Below are 15,885 nucleotides of genomic sequence, written 5' to 3'. Positions count from 1 at the left end.
AAAATAATTTCCGCTGTAGTATTCAGCAGCTAATAAGTAAAGGAAGGATTAAGATACAAATCTGTTTAACTTTCTGGCACCAGTTGATTTAAAAAAAAAAAAAAGGTTTTTAACCAGAGTACCCCTTTAACAAAGGTCATTTAACCCCTTCCCTAATAAAAGTTTGACTCACCCCCCCCCATTTCCCATTTAAAAAAAAAAACTGTGTAAATAAACATATGTGGTATCACAGTGTGTGAAAATGTCCGAACTATAAAAATATATCGTTAATTAAATTGCACGGTCAATGGCGTACGCGCAAAAAAAATCCAAAGTCCAAAATAGCAAAGTAGAATTGGTGGCGCAAAAAATAAGCCATCATATGGAATTTAATGGGCAAAATTGAAAACGTTATGATTTTTAGAAGGTGATGAGGAAAAAATGAAAATGCAAAAACGGAAAAACCCTGAGTCCTTAAGGGGTTAAGGTTTTACAATAGAAAGTCAGAACAACATGCGATACATTGTAGCATAAAGTGTGAATCAACCAAAAACAACAAAAAAGGCAATAGGTAAACTAGGAATTCTCAAAGAGAAATCCAAGAAGCCCAATACTGGGCACCAAAAGAGCAATAGAAAACAAAGTGCAACTAGACAAGACAAATAAAAACAGCAGCAGGAAGATACAAAGAAGGACAAGAAAGAAGGGTAAAAAAAGGGGGAATAGTGGGAGGGGAGACTAAGGAGGCTGTCTATCCAGAAACCTGTCCCAAGGTTGCCAAACAGAGGGAAAGAGTTATTAAGAGTGGCAGTAAGGTACAAATGGCTAATTTTTTTTATAACATTTTATTCCCAAAAAAAAAAAAAAAAAAAAAAAAAAAAAAAAAAAGTTTTATATAAACAAATGTGGTATAATGGTATAAATAAAAAGTTCAGATCATGGCGCAAAAAATCAATACAGATCACGGAGGCTCATACGGAAAAAATGAAAAATGTATAGGTCAGCAAAATAAAGGGATTTTAAACGTACTAATTTGGTTAAAAAGTTTGAGAATTTTTAAAGCTTTACAATAATAGAAATATATGTACCGTAATCAATGGTATCATTTTAATCGTATTGACCCACAGCAGAAAACCTTTCAACCTTCCAAAATTAGCAAAATTGCAATTTTCTTAGCAATTTCCCCACAAAATTATTGTTTTTTTTTTTAGTGCGCCATACATTTTATGGTAAAATTAGTGATGTGATTATACTGGTCGCACAAAACACAAGCCCTCATACTAGTCTGTGGATGAAAATACACAAGAGTTATGATTTTCAGAAGGCAAGGAGGAAAAAAACGAAAACGTAAAACTAAAATTGTCTAAGTTTGTTCAATGCCATGTTCTGACCTCTATAACTTTATTTTTCCACCTACGGAGCTATGTTAGGGTTTATTCTTTGTGACATGAGCATTTGGTTTTTAACAGTATCACTTATATATGACTTTTTAATCACTTTTTATGAAGTTTTTTTCTGGGAAGTGGTGTGACCAAAAATCAGCAATTTTGTCGTTTGAAATTTCTTTGCGTTTACCGTGCAGCATCAGGAACATCATAATTTAATAGATCGGACAATTACACACGTGGTGATACCAAATTATTTATTTTTTTTACAGTGTTTTATTTAAAAAATATATTTTTCTATGGACTGCCTAAGGCAGCTTTTAAGCAACTGTCGATCCACCGAGGACAAGAAAGGACGGGTAAGTCTGCCGGTTATGAAGCAGGCCCGTGCCATATTCCCCTCACCCGATCCATGACGTACCAGTAGGTTATAAGTCGGGAAGGGGTTACGCCACATCCATCCATTCCCATTATCAGTGGGAAATTCCTATAGCCGAAAAGGTCGAAAGGACCATTTTCGGCTGATAATTTTTGATGCATCCCTAGTTTAAAGGGTTATAGTTATGAGAAATGAAAACACTTGACATGTTACCCACATTGCACCAGGTCTCCCTCCAGGGAGCCTCGTTGATCGATAGTTCTAAGCAGAGGAAGCCATCATTTGAATCCAAACTTTTCTCTGCATAAGGGTACATTCACACGTACAGGATCTGCTGCATATTTTGTGCAGCTGATTTTGCTACCCATTAACTTCATTGGGTAGAAAAATCAGCTGCACAAAATAGCCTACCTTAAGTCTATGCATACTCGTACAGTAAAAAGGTAGGACCTGCCAGCTGGCAAGCCAGGGTGTCGCTAGTGCTGCTGCTCGCTTCCCTGGCTTATAACTAGCGTTCGCAGTGGGTCTTGGTAGTTAGACCTGATGCGATCAGAACTTGACATGTGTATGCCACAGGTCAAGTTTTTTTCTTATGACAGTGACCCTTTAAAAGTAGCAAAACATAACAAAAATTACACAATTTGGGCATTGAAGATAACATACCAGTTATACTGTACAGTTAACGGTGTAAAAACTGCATATAGTTAAGTCTATAGAGAAAAAAGTAGGCTCTGTCCTGAAGCAGCCAAATGCATTTATGGATCCAATGTCACTTACTGGGTCAACAGATGGCAAAATATCTCTTTTCTCCTGCAACTCTTCTTCCTCATCTGTACTATATTCCTCCATGGTTTCACCACTGGCAAAGTGGATAATTCTTCGAGGAATTTTCTTCTTCTTCCTTACATCTCCAAGCTCCACACTTTCAAATGTTCGATCACCATTAAGCACAACCTGTGTCAACAAAAGGAAGAATGATTACATCACTGATTAAACAGTACATTATACACATTACAATACTGTCACAATTACTGTCACAACCCTGTTATCAAAATAAGAAAATGACATTTCAGCTTAAAGAGAATTTGACACCCTGTTCACCCGCACTAAACCCAATATACTGGGTTCTAGAGCGGGTGAACAGCTTTTTCAGTCCTCACTTACTTGAAAATGTTCTGTATTTGCAGAGTTATGGCATGTTTTAATCTTCCAGCTACATTGCGCAGCTCTGTGCAATGAAGGTGGGGAGTTGGCTTGGCAGCTACTCTGCCTCCTCTATGTTCTCTGTCTGGCTCACCTCCATGATGCATATGCTAATGGATGGTGGGAGTGATCTCACCCCAAGCAGAGAGTGCTCACCTCCGGCATTCATTATCATATTCATGACAGGGACAGGCCGAATTGAGAATATGGAGAAGGCAGGGGAGCTGGGTGAGCCAGCTCCCCGCCTCCACTGCACAGAGCTGCACAATACAGCTGGAAGATTAATGTGTCTTAACTCTGCAAATACAAGACATATTCAACTAAGAGAGGGCTTTTTGTAAAGCTGTTCACCTACACTATAACCCAGTATATTGTGTTTAGTGCGGGTGAAAATAGTGTCAGATTCTCTTTATTTGATGACAGAGCTGCAGACATGGTTGGACAGCTGTTTGGGTATAAAATCCAACTCTAATTTTTTTTGAGCTAATGGAACTTATAAAATTGTCTTTCTATTTCTTAGCCAAGTGTCAAGGAGATGAGGCTGAGCTGCTCAAGTGCCACAGTCTTGCATGTCTCCTTGCTTGCCTTTACCTACTGAGCAGCTCGGCTCTGTCTCCTTGACAATTTCCTGAGAGATAAAAAAGGCAATAAGATTTGCAACCACCATAACTTTATTTACCACTAGCTGAGTGCCCGGCATTGTCCGGTTTTTCCTTCCTAATCCTTGTTGGGGAGGAAAATAAACAAAGGAGGAAGCTTTTGACTTCATATCCCGACCTCCTTTCCCGTCCTCCTATCCCGGCCTGTAATATGTGTGCCAGTTATTGAAATATCTCCAGCCGTACGGAAGTTATGTGGGAACATACATTTCCCATTGATTTGCATGGGACTTTAAACAAAAACCCAGACCCTCACAAATGGGGGTAGTTAAGGGTTAAATTAACTATCCTATCTTTTAAGTGGATATATAAGTAACATGTGACCAAGTATTATCGAAATATCTCCAGCCTTTTGGAAGTTTTTGAGTAACAGGGAGGTAAACAAGTGGCTCAGAAGCTGGTGTAGGAAGGAAGGGTTTGGGTTCATGGAGAACTGGGCTGACTTCGCTGTCGGTTACCGGCTCTACCGTAGGGACGGGCTGCACCTCAATGGGGAGGGTGCAGCTTTGCTTGGGGAGAAGATGGCTAGAAGGGTGGAGGAGTGTTTAAACTAGGGACTTGGGGGGAGGGAACCTACAGCAAAGAGGGGGAAGATAGTGTAGATAGAGAGGTGGGAATTATAAATGTACCTGGGGGTGGAGCGGAGGGAGGGGTTAGAATAGTTAATAGGAATAGGCTTCATAGGAAAATAAAACTTACACCCTTGAATCCCATTAACCCCAATAACATAAAGGATGGAAATGTAAAGTGTATGTTCACAAATGCCAGAAGCCTAGCAAATAAAATGGGGGAGCTTGAGGCCTTGATACTGGAGGAACATATTGATATAGTTGGGGTCACTGAGACATGGCTGGACTCCTCGCATGACTTGGCTGTCAATCTGCAGGGGTTTACATTGTTTCGCAAGGATAGAATGAACAGAAAAGGTGGTGGAGTCTGTCTGTATGTAAGAAGTGGTATGAAAGTCAGTGCGAACGATGCCATAGTGTGTGATGATTTTGAGGAGGTGGAATCACTGTGGGTAGAATTACAAAAGGAGGGAAATACAGAAAAAATAATATTTGGGGTAATCTACAGACCCCCTAATATCACTGAAGAGATAGAAGTTCGGCTTCATAAACAAATAGAGAGGGCCGCCCGGGCAGGTTCAGTGGTAATAATGGGAGATTTTAACTATCCAGATATAGATTGGGGTCCGGGGTTGGCTAAAACAAGGGGCGACAATTCCTAAATTTATTGCAGGATAATTTTATGGGCCAGTTTGTGGAGGACCCAACAAGAAATGATGCCTTGTTGGATCTGATCATTTCCAACAACGCAGAGCTGGTTGGTAATGTAACTGTGCGGGAAAACCTTGGTAATAGCGACCACAATATAGTTACTTTTGACTTAAAATGTAGAAAACAAAGACAGGCGGGGAAGGCAAAAAACATATAACTTTAAAAAGGCAAACTTCCCTGGGCTGAGGGCTGCATTACAGGACATAGACTGGGGGGAGGTGTTCTCAAATACTGATACAGAAGGTAAATGGGACATCTTTAAATCAACTCTAAATAACTATACAGCTAAATATATACCAAAGGGGAACAAATATAAATGATTAAAACTAAATCCTACATGGCTGACACATGATGTTAAAAGAGCAATAAACAACAAAAAAATAGCCTTCAAAAAATACAAATCTGATGGGTCAGCGATAACATTTAAACAGTACAAAGAGCTTAATAAAATCTGTAAAAATGTAATAAAAACAGCAAAAATTCAAAACGAGAGACAGGTGGCCAAAGAAAGCAAAACTAATCCTAAATATTTTTTGATATATATAAATGCAAAAAAACCAAGGACAGAGCATGTAGGACCCCTTAATAATGATAATGGGGAGGTTGTCACAGGCGATCAAGAGAAAGCGGAGCTACTGAATGGGTTCTTTAGTTCTGTATACACTATGGAAAAAGGAGCGTACATTGGCCAGGTCAGTGCTGGTAACACATCATGTAATGTACTGAACTGGCTTAATGTAGAGATGGTACAAGGTAAGTTAAGTGATATAAATGTAAGCAAATCTCCAGGGCCGGATGGATTGCACCCAAGAGTTCTTAGAGAGGTAAGTTCAGTAATATCTGTACCCCTGTTCATGATATTTAGAGATTCTCTGGTGTCTGGTATTGTGCCAAGGGACTGGCGCAAGGCGAATGTGGTGCCAATCTTCAAGAAGGGCTCTAGGTCTTCCCCAGGAAACTATAGACCGGTAAGTTTAACGTGCATTGTGGGTAAATTGTTTGAAGGACTTATAAGGGATTACATACAGGAATACATAGGGGATAATTGTATTATAAGTGATAGCCAGCATGGGTTTACTAAGGATAGAAGTTGTCAAACCAATCTAATTTGCTTTTATGAAGAGGTGAGTAGAAGCCTTGACAGAGGAATGGCTGTGGATATAGTGTTTCTGGATTTTGCTAAAGCGTTTGATACTGTCCCTCATAGACGTCTGACAGGTAAGTTAAGGTCTTTGGGTTTGGAAATTTTAGTTTGTAACTGGATTGAACACTGGCTCATGGATCGTACCCAGAGAGTGGTGGTCAATGATTCGTACTCTGATTGGTCCTCGGTTATTAGTGGTGTACCCCAAGGTTCAGTACTGGGCCCGCTGTTGTTTAATTTATTTATCAATGATATAGAGGATGGTATTAACAGCTCTGTTTCTATCTTTGCAGATGACACCAAGCTTTGTAGCACAGTACAGTCTATAGAGGAAGTGTATAGGTTACAAGATGACTTGGATAGACTAAGTGTCTGGGCATCCACTTGGCAAATGAGGTTCAATGTGGATAAATGTAAAGTTATGCATCTGGGTACTAATAACCTGCATGCATCGTATGTCTTAGGGGGGATTAAACTGGCAGAGTCACTGGTAGAGAAGGATCTGGGTGTACTTGTAGATCACAGACTACAGAATAGCATGCAATGTCAGGCTGCTGCTTCCAAAGCCGGCAGGATATTGTCATGTATCAAAAGAGGCATGGACTCAAGGGACAGGGATATAATACTCCCCCTTTATAAAGCATTGGTACGGCCTCACCTGGAATATGCTGTTCAGTTTTGGGCACCTGTCCATAAAAGGGACACTGCGGAGTTGGAAAGGGTGCAGAGACGCGCGACTAAACTAATATGGGGCATGGAACATCTTAGCTATGAGGAGCGATTAAAGGAGTTACAATTGTTTAGTCTTGAGAAGAGACGTTTAAAGGGGGATATGATAAACGTATATAAGTATATTAATGGCCCATACAAAAAATATGGAGAAAAACTGTTCCAGGTTAAACCCCCCCAAAGGACGAGGGGGCACTCCCTCCGTCTGGAGAAGAAAAAGTTTAGTCTCAAGGGGCGACACACCTTCTTTACCGTGAGGACTGTGTATTTATGGAACGGTCTACCTCAGGAACTGGTCACAGCAGGAACAATTAACAGCTTTAATGGGATTAGATACATTCATGGAACAAAATAACATTAATGCTTATGAAGAAATATAAAATCCCATCCCTTTCCCAATATCGCGCCACACCCCTACCCCCTAATTCCCTGGTTGAACTTGATGGACAGATGTCTTTTTTCGACCGTATTAACTATGTAACTATGTAACATATTTCCCATTGACATGTATGGGACTTTAAACATAAACCCCGCCCCTGACAAATGGGGGTGAGTAAGGGTTAAATCACCTATCCTATGTTTGTTGTTGACATATAAGTAACATGTGTGCCAAGTTTCATGTTAATATCTTAAGCCGTTTGGACGTGATGCTGGAACATACACACGTTGAATTTTATATATATGGACTAGGCATTGGTGGTCCAGTGCCCAGGGAGATACGAATATTCAAAACACACACACACAAACATATACATATATACATATATATATATATATATACATACATATATACAGTGGTCCCTCAACATACGATGGTAATTCGTTCCAAACGAGCCATCGTTTGTCGAATCCATCCTATGTTGAGGGATTCGTGCAATGTTAAGTATAGGAAGCTGTACTCACCTGTCCCCGCCGCTCCGGACTGCGTCCCGCCGCTCCCGATGGTGACCCCGGGCCTCCGCTGGGCTCTCCTGGTCTTCTCCGGTCCTCTACTGTCTTCCGCAAAGCCTTACCGGGCCTGCGTAGTTATGTCATTACTCCCCTGCGTACGCCGTTCCTATTGGATGACGGGACGGCGTGCGCAACAGCATAGTGACGTCACCGGAGAGGGCCGAGAAGACACCGGAGGAACAGCGCTGGACCCGGAGGGCACCCCGGAGCATCGTGGAGGGGTAAGTAATACTTACTGCACCACACGGGGAACATTAAGCTGCTATCTGGCAGCAGCTTAAGCATTTTGCGCTGCTGGATAGCACTTAATGCGATGGCCCCGAGATAAAAAAGCATCGTATGTCGATGCTGACATCGACATGCGATGGCCTCTGAGAGGACATTGTATGTCGATTTGATCATATGTCGGGGCCATTGTAGGTCGGGGGGGGTCACTGTATGTGTGTGTGTGTATATATACACATATATATATATATATATATATACATATATATATATATATATATATATAAATAAAAAGAAAAATAGCCAGCACAACAACCTAATACACAGGTGCCCGCTGCTGTGGCAAATACAAAATGTAAAAAAAGAAAGTTGCAACAGCACTCTAGGTCAAAAAAATGGAGGCTCTCAGCGCACTTTTTGATCAAAATGTGTCCCCCACTATATACACTGTGTGTGTGTGTATATATATATATATATATATATATACACACACACACACACACACACACACACACACACACACACACGCACACACACAGTGTATATAGTGGAATAAGGGACCTGTCACTTATTGTGAGCATATTCCTTGGAAATGTACATCAGGTATGCAGGGTGCTATTGTATTTAAGGATTAGTCCGTAAAACCATAATTGTCTGATACTTGATGTCATAGGGGTCCCTTAAAATAGGGGACAAACAGAAGATTTCATTAAAATCTTTGTGTGTGACAAAACCAGCTGAGGCTGGGTCCACACTACGTTTTCTCCCATACGGGAGCGCATACGGCAGGGGGGAGCTAAAACCTCGCGCTCCCGTATGTGACCGTATGCGCTCCCGTATGCCATTCACTTCAATGAGCCGACCGGAGTGAAACGTTCGGTCCGGTCGGCTCATTTTTGCGCCGTATGCGCTTTTACAACCGGACCTAAAACCGTGGTTGACCACGGTTTTAGGTCCGGTTGTAAAAGCGCATACGGCGCAAAAATGAGCCGACCGGACCGAACGTTTCACTCCGGTCGGCTCATTGAAGTGAATGACATACGGGAGCGCATACGGTCACATACGGGAGCGCGAGGTTTTAGCTCCCTCCTGCCGTATGCGCTCCCGTATGGGACAAAACGTAGTGTGGACCCAGCCTAAGCCAGTCATATGAGAACTGTTGGAAATACTCCTTTGAAATTTTCGATCTGTTCCAGTTTTAGTTCCATTGAGAAGACTTTTACATACAGTGAACATTAGCGCAACAATAGGTCAGGAGTGGGGCATCTCAGCCCAGGTACCATCAACGTTTTATCACAGGTTTGTGGAACTCAACAATGCCCAGTGGTAGGTGTAGAGCTGCCAGCTTTTCTTTAGATGTTTAACCCCTTAAGGGCCACTGGTTTTTCCCTTTTTTCACTTAAATTTTTTCCTCCTTACCTTTAAAAAATCATAACTCTTTCAATTTTGCACCTAAAAATCCATGATGGCTTATTTTTTGCGCCACCAATTCCACTTTTGTTGTGACATCAGTCAATTTACCCAAAAATCTATGGCGAAATGGAAAAAAAAAATCATTGTGCATCGAAATTGAAGAAAAAACGCAATTTTGTAACTTTTGGGGGCTTCCGTTTCTACGCAGTGCATTGTTATAGCTCCCACTGATCAGTTTTATTGGCGGTCGATTGCTCCAAGCCTGAGATGCAGGCTTGAGCAATCAATTGCCAAACGAACGAGCCGGAGGAAGGTAAGAGGACCTCCGCTCACGTCCTAGCTGAATGGGGAAGCCGCATTTTTACTGCGGTGGTCCCAATCAGTCTTACTGAGCAGCCGTGAAGCTTTTACTTTCGTTTTAGACGTGGCGTTCAACTTTGAACACCGCGTCTAAAGAGTTTATAGCGCACGGTACCGCAATCGCTGCCGCATGCTATTAGCCCCGGCTTCAGTTACATGCCGGGACCAACCAGATATGACACGGAGCAGGAGCCGGCCAAGGCAGAAATACGTCCTTGGTCGTTAAGGGGTGAATGTCCATAGCCTTTAGATGATGATTAATGCCCAGTGATAGGAGCAGAGCTGTCAGCTGACCTTCAAAATGATTAAAGGGGTACTCTGGCGCTTAGACATCTTATCCCCTATCCAAAGGATAGGGGATAAGATGCCTGATCGCGGGGTCCCGCCGCTGGGGACCCCCGTGATCTTGCATGCCGCACCCCATTTAAAATCAGTCCCCGGAGCGTGTTCGCTCCGGGTCTGATTACTGTCGATCACGGGGCCGTGATCACACCCCCTCCCATAGGCTTGCATTGAGTGGGGGTGGAGCCTTGACGTCACAATGCTTCGGCCCCATGATCGACAGTAAACAGACCCAGAGCGAACACGCTCCGGGGACTGATTTTAAACGGGGTGCGGCTTGCAAGATCACGGGGGTCCCCACCTGCGGGACCCCCGGGATCAGGCATCTTATCCCCATATCCTTTGGATAGGGGATAAGATGTCTAAGCGCCAGAGTACCGCTTTAATGCCCAGTGATAGGAGCAGAGCTGTCAGCTGACCTTCAGATAATTAATGCCCAGTGATAGGAGCAGAGCTGTCAGCTGACCTTCAGATGAATAATGCCCAGTGATAGGAGCAGAGCTGTCAGCTGACCTTCAGATAATTAATGCCCAGTGATAGGAGCAGAGATGTCAGCTGACCTTCAGATGATTAATGCCCAGAGATAGGAGCAGAGCTGTCAGCTGACCATCAGATAATTAATGCCCAGAGATAGGAGCAGAGCTGTCACATGATCTTCAGATGATCAATGCCCAGTGATAGGAGCAGAGCTGTCAGCTGACCTTCAGATGATTAATGCCCAGAGATAGGAGCAGAGCTGTCAGCTGGCCATCAGATAATTAATGCCCAGTGATAGGAGCAGAGCTGTCACATGATCTTCAGATGATTAATGCCCAGTGATAGGAGCAGAGCTGTCAGCTGACCATCAGATAATTAATGCCCAGTGATAGGAGCAGAGCTGTCACATGATCTTCAGATGATTAATGCCCAGTGATAGGAGCAGAGCTGTCACATGATCTTCAGATGATTAATGCCCAGTGATAGGAGCAGAGCTGTCAGCTGACCATCAGATAATTAATGCCCAGTGATAAGAGCAGAGCTGTCACATGATCTTCAGATGATTAATGCTCAGTGATAGGAGCAGAGCTGTCACATGATCTTCAGATGATTAATGCCCAGTGATAGGCGCAGAGCTGTCACATGATCTTCAGATGATTAATGCTCAGTGATAGGAGCAGAGCTGTCACATGATCTTCAGATGATTAATGCCCAGTGATAGGCGCAGAGCTGTCAGCAAGCCTAAAGATATTCTTAAGCAGTCACCGAATGGCCGCATCAATTCCTTCTGACCCTAATGTAGCATAATTGAAGACGTTAGCCACCTGTGGTAAGACTGAGTGAGACCTATGCTGCATGCTGTGGGCGGAATTATATATACACACCCCAGCCACTGTATATAACAAGTAAACAGTACAGCGCGGCAGCCATAGCACCTGTATACAATGAACACAAGGGATACAATTGAGGTGGCAAAAATACATGCGTTTAACTACTGCAGATCCTCTTACCTCTCCTGTAGCCATAGTTCCAGGTTTAAGTGGCCGACCCGAATCCCAGGCTTGCCGTGCAACAACACGAAGATGAAGCTAACGGCTCCACCCCACTCTTGTGCGTTTCACACCTCGCTCTGTCAGCAAAGACACTTCCGTGCGTTCCACCCGCTCTTTATCTACATGCGTAGCAATTTCGCGTATATCCTAGGGTAGGGTAGATTTTCTATTCACAAAGGTACCTTCGTACGATTGCTTACGTAGATCCCTAGATGGTGCTGTAGATGTAGCTGACTGGATGCAGCTGCAGAATATCGAAGCCATAGACTCTAGGTTGTGCTGAAGGGTTGGATGACGTCAGAGCGATTGCAGCTTTTAGTAAGTGAGAGCATTGACTGGGCGTCTGTAATCTCAGCTATGTGGGAAGCTGAGGGCAGATCGTATGAGGGAACATGCCCATAGACTTTAACAGGGAAGTGGAATGCCCATAGACTTTGACAGGGAAGTGGAATGCCCATAGACTTTAACAGGGAAGTGGAATGCCCATAGACTTTAACAGGGAAGTGGAATGCCCATAGACTTTAACAGGGAAGTGGAATGCCCATAGAGAATAATGGAGCAGGGTGGAATGCCTATAGGGAATAATAGAGCAGAGTGGAATGCCCATAGAGAATAATGGAGCAGGGTGGAATGCCCATAGGGAATAATAGAGCAGAGTGGAATGCCCATAGAGAATAATGGAGCAGGGTGGAATGCCCATAGAGAATAGTGGAGCAGAGTGGAATGCCCATAGGTAATAATGGAGCAGAGTGGAATGCCCATAGAGAATAGTGGAGCAGGGTGGAATGCCCATAGAGAATAATGGAGCAGAGTGGAATGCCCATAGAGAATAATGGACAAGAGTGGAATGCCCATAGAGAATAATGGAGCAGAGTGGAATGCCCATAGAGAATATTGGAGCAGAGTGGAATGCCCATAGAGAATAATGGACAAGAGTGGAATGCCCATAGAGAATAGTGGAGCAGAGTGGAATACCCATAGAGAATAATGGAGCAGAGTGGAATGCCCATAGAGAATAATGGACAAGAGTGGAATGCCCATAGAGAATAGTGGAGCAGAGTGGAATGCCCATAGAGAATAATGGACAAGAGTGGAATGCCCATAGAGAATAATGGAGCAGGGTGGAATGCCCATAGAGAATAGTGGAGCAGAGTGGAATGCACATAGAGAATAATGGAGCAGAGTGGAATGCACATAGAGAATAGTGGAGCAGAGTGGAATGCCCATAGAGAATAGTGGAGCAGAGTGGAATGCCCATAGAGAATAGTGGAGCAGAGTGGAATGCACATAGAGAATAATGGACAAGAGTGGAATGCCCATAGAGAATAGTGAAGCAGAGTGGAATGCCCATAGAGAATAATGGACAAGAGTGGAATGCCCATAGAGAATAATGGAGCAGGGTGGAATGCCCATAGAGAATAGTGGAGCAGAGTGGAATGCCCATAGAGAATAGTGGAGCAGAGTGGAATGCACATAGAGAATAATGGACAAGAGTGGAATGCCCATAGAGAATAATGGAGCAGAGTGGAATGCCCATAGAGAATAATGGAGCAGAGTGGAATGCCCATAGAGAATAATGGACAAGAGTGGAATGCCCATAGAGAATAGTGGAGCAGAGTGGAATGCCCATAGAGAATAATGGACAAGAGTGGAATGCCCATAGAGAATAATGGAGCAGAGTGGAATGCCCATAGAGAATAGTGGAGCAGAGTGGAATGCCCATAGAGAATAATGGACAAGAGTGGAATGCCCATAGAGAATAATGGAGCAGAGTGGAATGCCCATAGAGAATAGTGGAGCAGAGTGGAATGCCCATAGAGAATAATGGAGCAGAGTGGAATGCCCATAGAGAATAATGGAGCAGAGTGGAATGCACATAGAGAATAATGGAGCAGAGTGGAATGCCCATAGAGAATAGTGGAGCAGAGTGGAATGCTCATAGAGAATAATGGAGCAGAGTGGAATGCACATAGAGGGGCATTTACTAATCTTTTACTATGTAGTCTGGTTTTTACCCTGTTTTTTTCTACTTCATTTTTGACTATGTGCGACAAATTTACTAAATTGTTGCACGGCATTAATAAATTTGGCAGACATAGGCAAAAGTGGGAAATTTACTTCATGTAGTAGAAAAAATAGTGTGTTCCTTTTTCCTGCTGTCTGAATAGGTTTGGCTGCTAGGTTTCCTTCTGGATCTTTTGTTTTTGAGTTTTTTTTTTTTTTAGCTTTTTCACCACATCTAAATAATTCAATAACTACAGTGGTCCCTCAAGTTACAATATTAATTGGTTCCAGGACAACCATTGTAAGTTGAAACCATTGTATGTTGAGACCGACCATAACTCTATGGAAACGTGGTAATTGGTTCTAAAGGCACCAAAATGTCATCCAAAATAGGAAAAAGTGACAAAGAAAAATAAGTAGATAACTAATATAGATAAAGCAAATCCTTACATATAAAAGTAATAAAGATCTGCTGGGAGCTGTAAATTACTGTCTATGTCAGTGTTTCCCAAGCAGGGAGCCTCCAGCTGTTGCAAAACTATAACTCCCAGCATGCCTGGACAGCCAAAGGCTGTCCGGGCATGCTGGGAGTTGTAGTTTTGCAAAAGATGGGGCCACCCTGCTTGGGAAACACTGGTCTATGTAGAGGACAGGAGCTTCTTCAGGGGTCCTGTACAGTACAGGCAATGTCCCAAACAAGTAATGGAGTCGCCCTCACCTGGTGTCCAAAAGAGCATCTAACCCTGATACAGGTAAAGTGTACAGAACATGTAATACCAGACACCAGTCAGTGCATACACTTCAGTAATACAGGGGTTTTACCAGTGAATGCCCATTTTGATTGGTTGGTTCTTCCAGCCATTGACACGTTTCACAGATCTGGACTGTCTGTAGCATTGTATGTTGAATCTGGTTTCAACTTACGATGGTCCAGAAAAGACCATTGTATGTTGAAACTATTGTATGTTGAGGCCATTGTAAGTTGAGGGATCACTGTAAATTGTAGTCATGGCTCAGAAGTGGTAAACGGCGTTTAGTGTGTGTGTGTGTGTTTATTACATTTTTTAACACAGTTTTTTTCTCCCTAAATGTACTTACACTTTTTTTTTTTTTGGTTACTTCTTCTACAGATCTGTGTATCCTGTGGACTCCTTCGGATTCGGTGAACTACTTCGACGACCAGCGTTTTTCTTTGCTTGATGTTAATAAAATGGTTAACGAGGGCTTGTGGGGGAGTGTTTTTTTGTAATAATTTTTTTTTTAAACCTGTTGTGTTTTATTTTATTTTACTTTACTAGACAGGCTTAATAGTGGAAGCTGTCTTATAGACTGAGTCCATTAATAAGCCGGGCTTAGCGTTAGCCACAAAAACAGCTAGCGCTAACCCCCAATTATTACCCCGGTACCCAACACCGCAGGGGCGCCGGGAAGAGCCGGTACCAACAGGCCCGGAGCGTCAAAAATGGCGCTCCTGGGCCTAGGCGGTAACAGGCTGGCGTTGTTTAGGTTGGGGAGGGCCAGTAACAATGGTCCTCGCCCACCCTGGTAACGTCAGGCTGTTACTGTTTGGTTGGTATTTGGCTGAGAATAAAAATAGGGGGACCCTATGCGTTTTTTTAAATATATTTAATTATTTATAAAAAAAAAAAAAAACGCATAGGGTCCCCCCTATTTTCATTCTCAGCCAAATACCAACCAAACAGTAACAGCCTGACGTTCCCAGGGTGGGCGAGGACCATTGTTACTGGCCCTCCCCAGCCTAAATAACGCCAGCCTGTTACCGCCTAGGCCCAGGAGCGCCATTTTTGACGCTCCAGGCCTGTTGGTACCGGCTCTTCCCGGCACCCCTGTGGCGTTGGGTACCGGGGTAATAATAGGGGGTTAGCGCTAGCTGTTTTTGTGGCTAACGCTAAGCCCAGGTTAGTAATGGACTCTGTCTATAAGACAGCTTCCACTACTAAGCCTGTCTAGTAAAGTAAGAAAAAAACACAACAGGTTTTAAAAAATTTTTATTACAAAAAACACTCCCCCACAAGCCCTCGTTAACCATTTTATTAAAATCAAACAAAGAAAAACGCTGGTCATCGAAGTAGTCCACCGAATCCGAAGGAGTCCACAGGATACACGGATCTGAAATGAGAAGAAAACAAAAAAAATGGGTTAGTACATTTATTATCACCTGCTCACACATCTCCCGCCCCGCACGACTACAACTGCCAGCATGCTCTTACAGTAAGGACATGCTGGGAGTTGTAGTTGTGTGGTGCAGGAGATGTGTGGGCAAGTGACAAGCTTGTCCCCTG

General features: G+C 43.0%; 1 protein-coding gene across 2 annotated transcripts in view; it reads right to left on the bottom strand.

The window, feature by feature from the left end:
• FAM177A1 (family with sequence similarity 177 member A1) overlaps positions 1-11,915 on the bottom strand; it is a 71,138-nt gene extending 59,223 nt beyond the window's left edge. The window contains exons 1-2 of one of the 2 annotated variants that reach the window (XM_056545309.1): positions 11,537-11,915; positions 2,521-2,697 (exon numbers count right to left, since the gene is read on the bottom strand). In XM_056545309.1, coding sequence (XP_056401284.1) covers positions 2,521-2,697; positions 11,537-11,551 — 192 coding nt within the window. In that variant the 5' untranslated portion in view covers positions 11,552-11,915. The remainder of the gene's footprint in view (positions 1-2,520; positions 2,698-11,536) is intronic. The other variant, XM_056545310.1, reaches the window with a different exon arrangement.
• Positions 11,916-15,885: the final 3,970 nt, after the last annotated feature.

The sequence above is a fragment of the Hyla sarda genome, chromosome 11 (assembly GCF_029499605.1).
Source record: "Hyla sarda isolate aHylSar1 chromosome 11, aHylSar1.hap1, whole genome shotgun sequence".
Taxonomy (NCBI): Eukaryota; Metazoa; Chordata; class Amphibia; order Anura; family Hylidae; genus Hyla; species Hyla sarda.
This window is presented reverse-complemented; position numbering and strand designations above follow the sequence as displayed.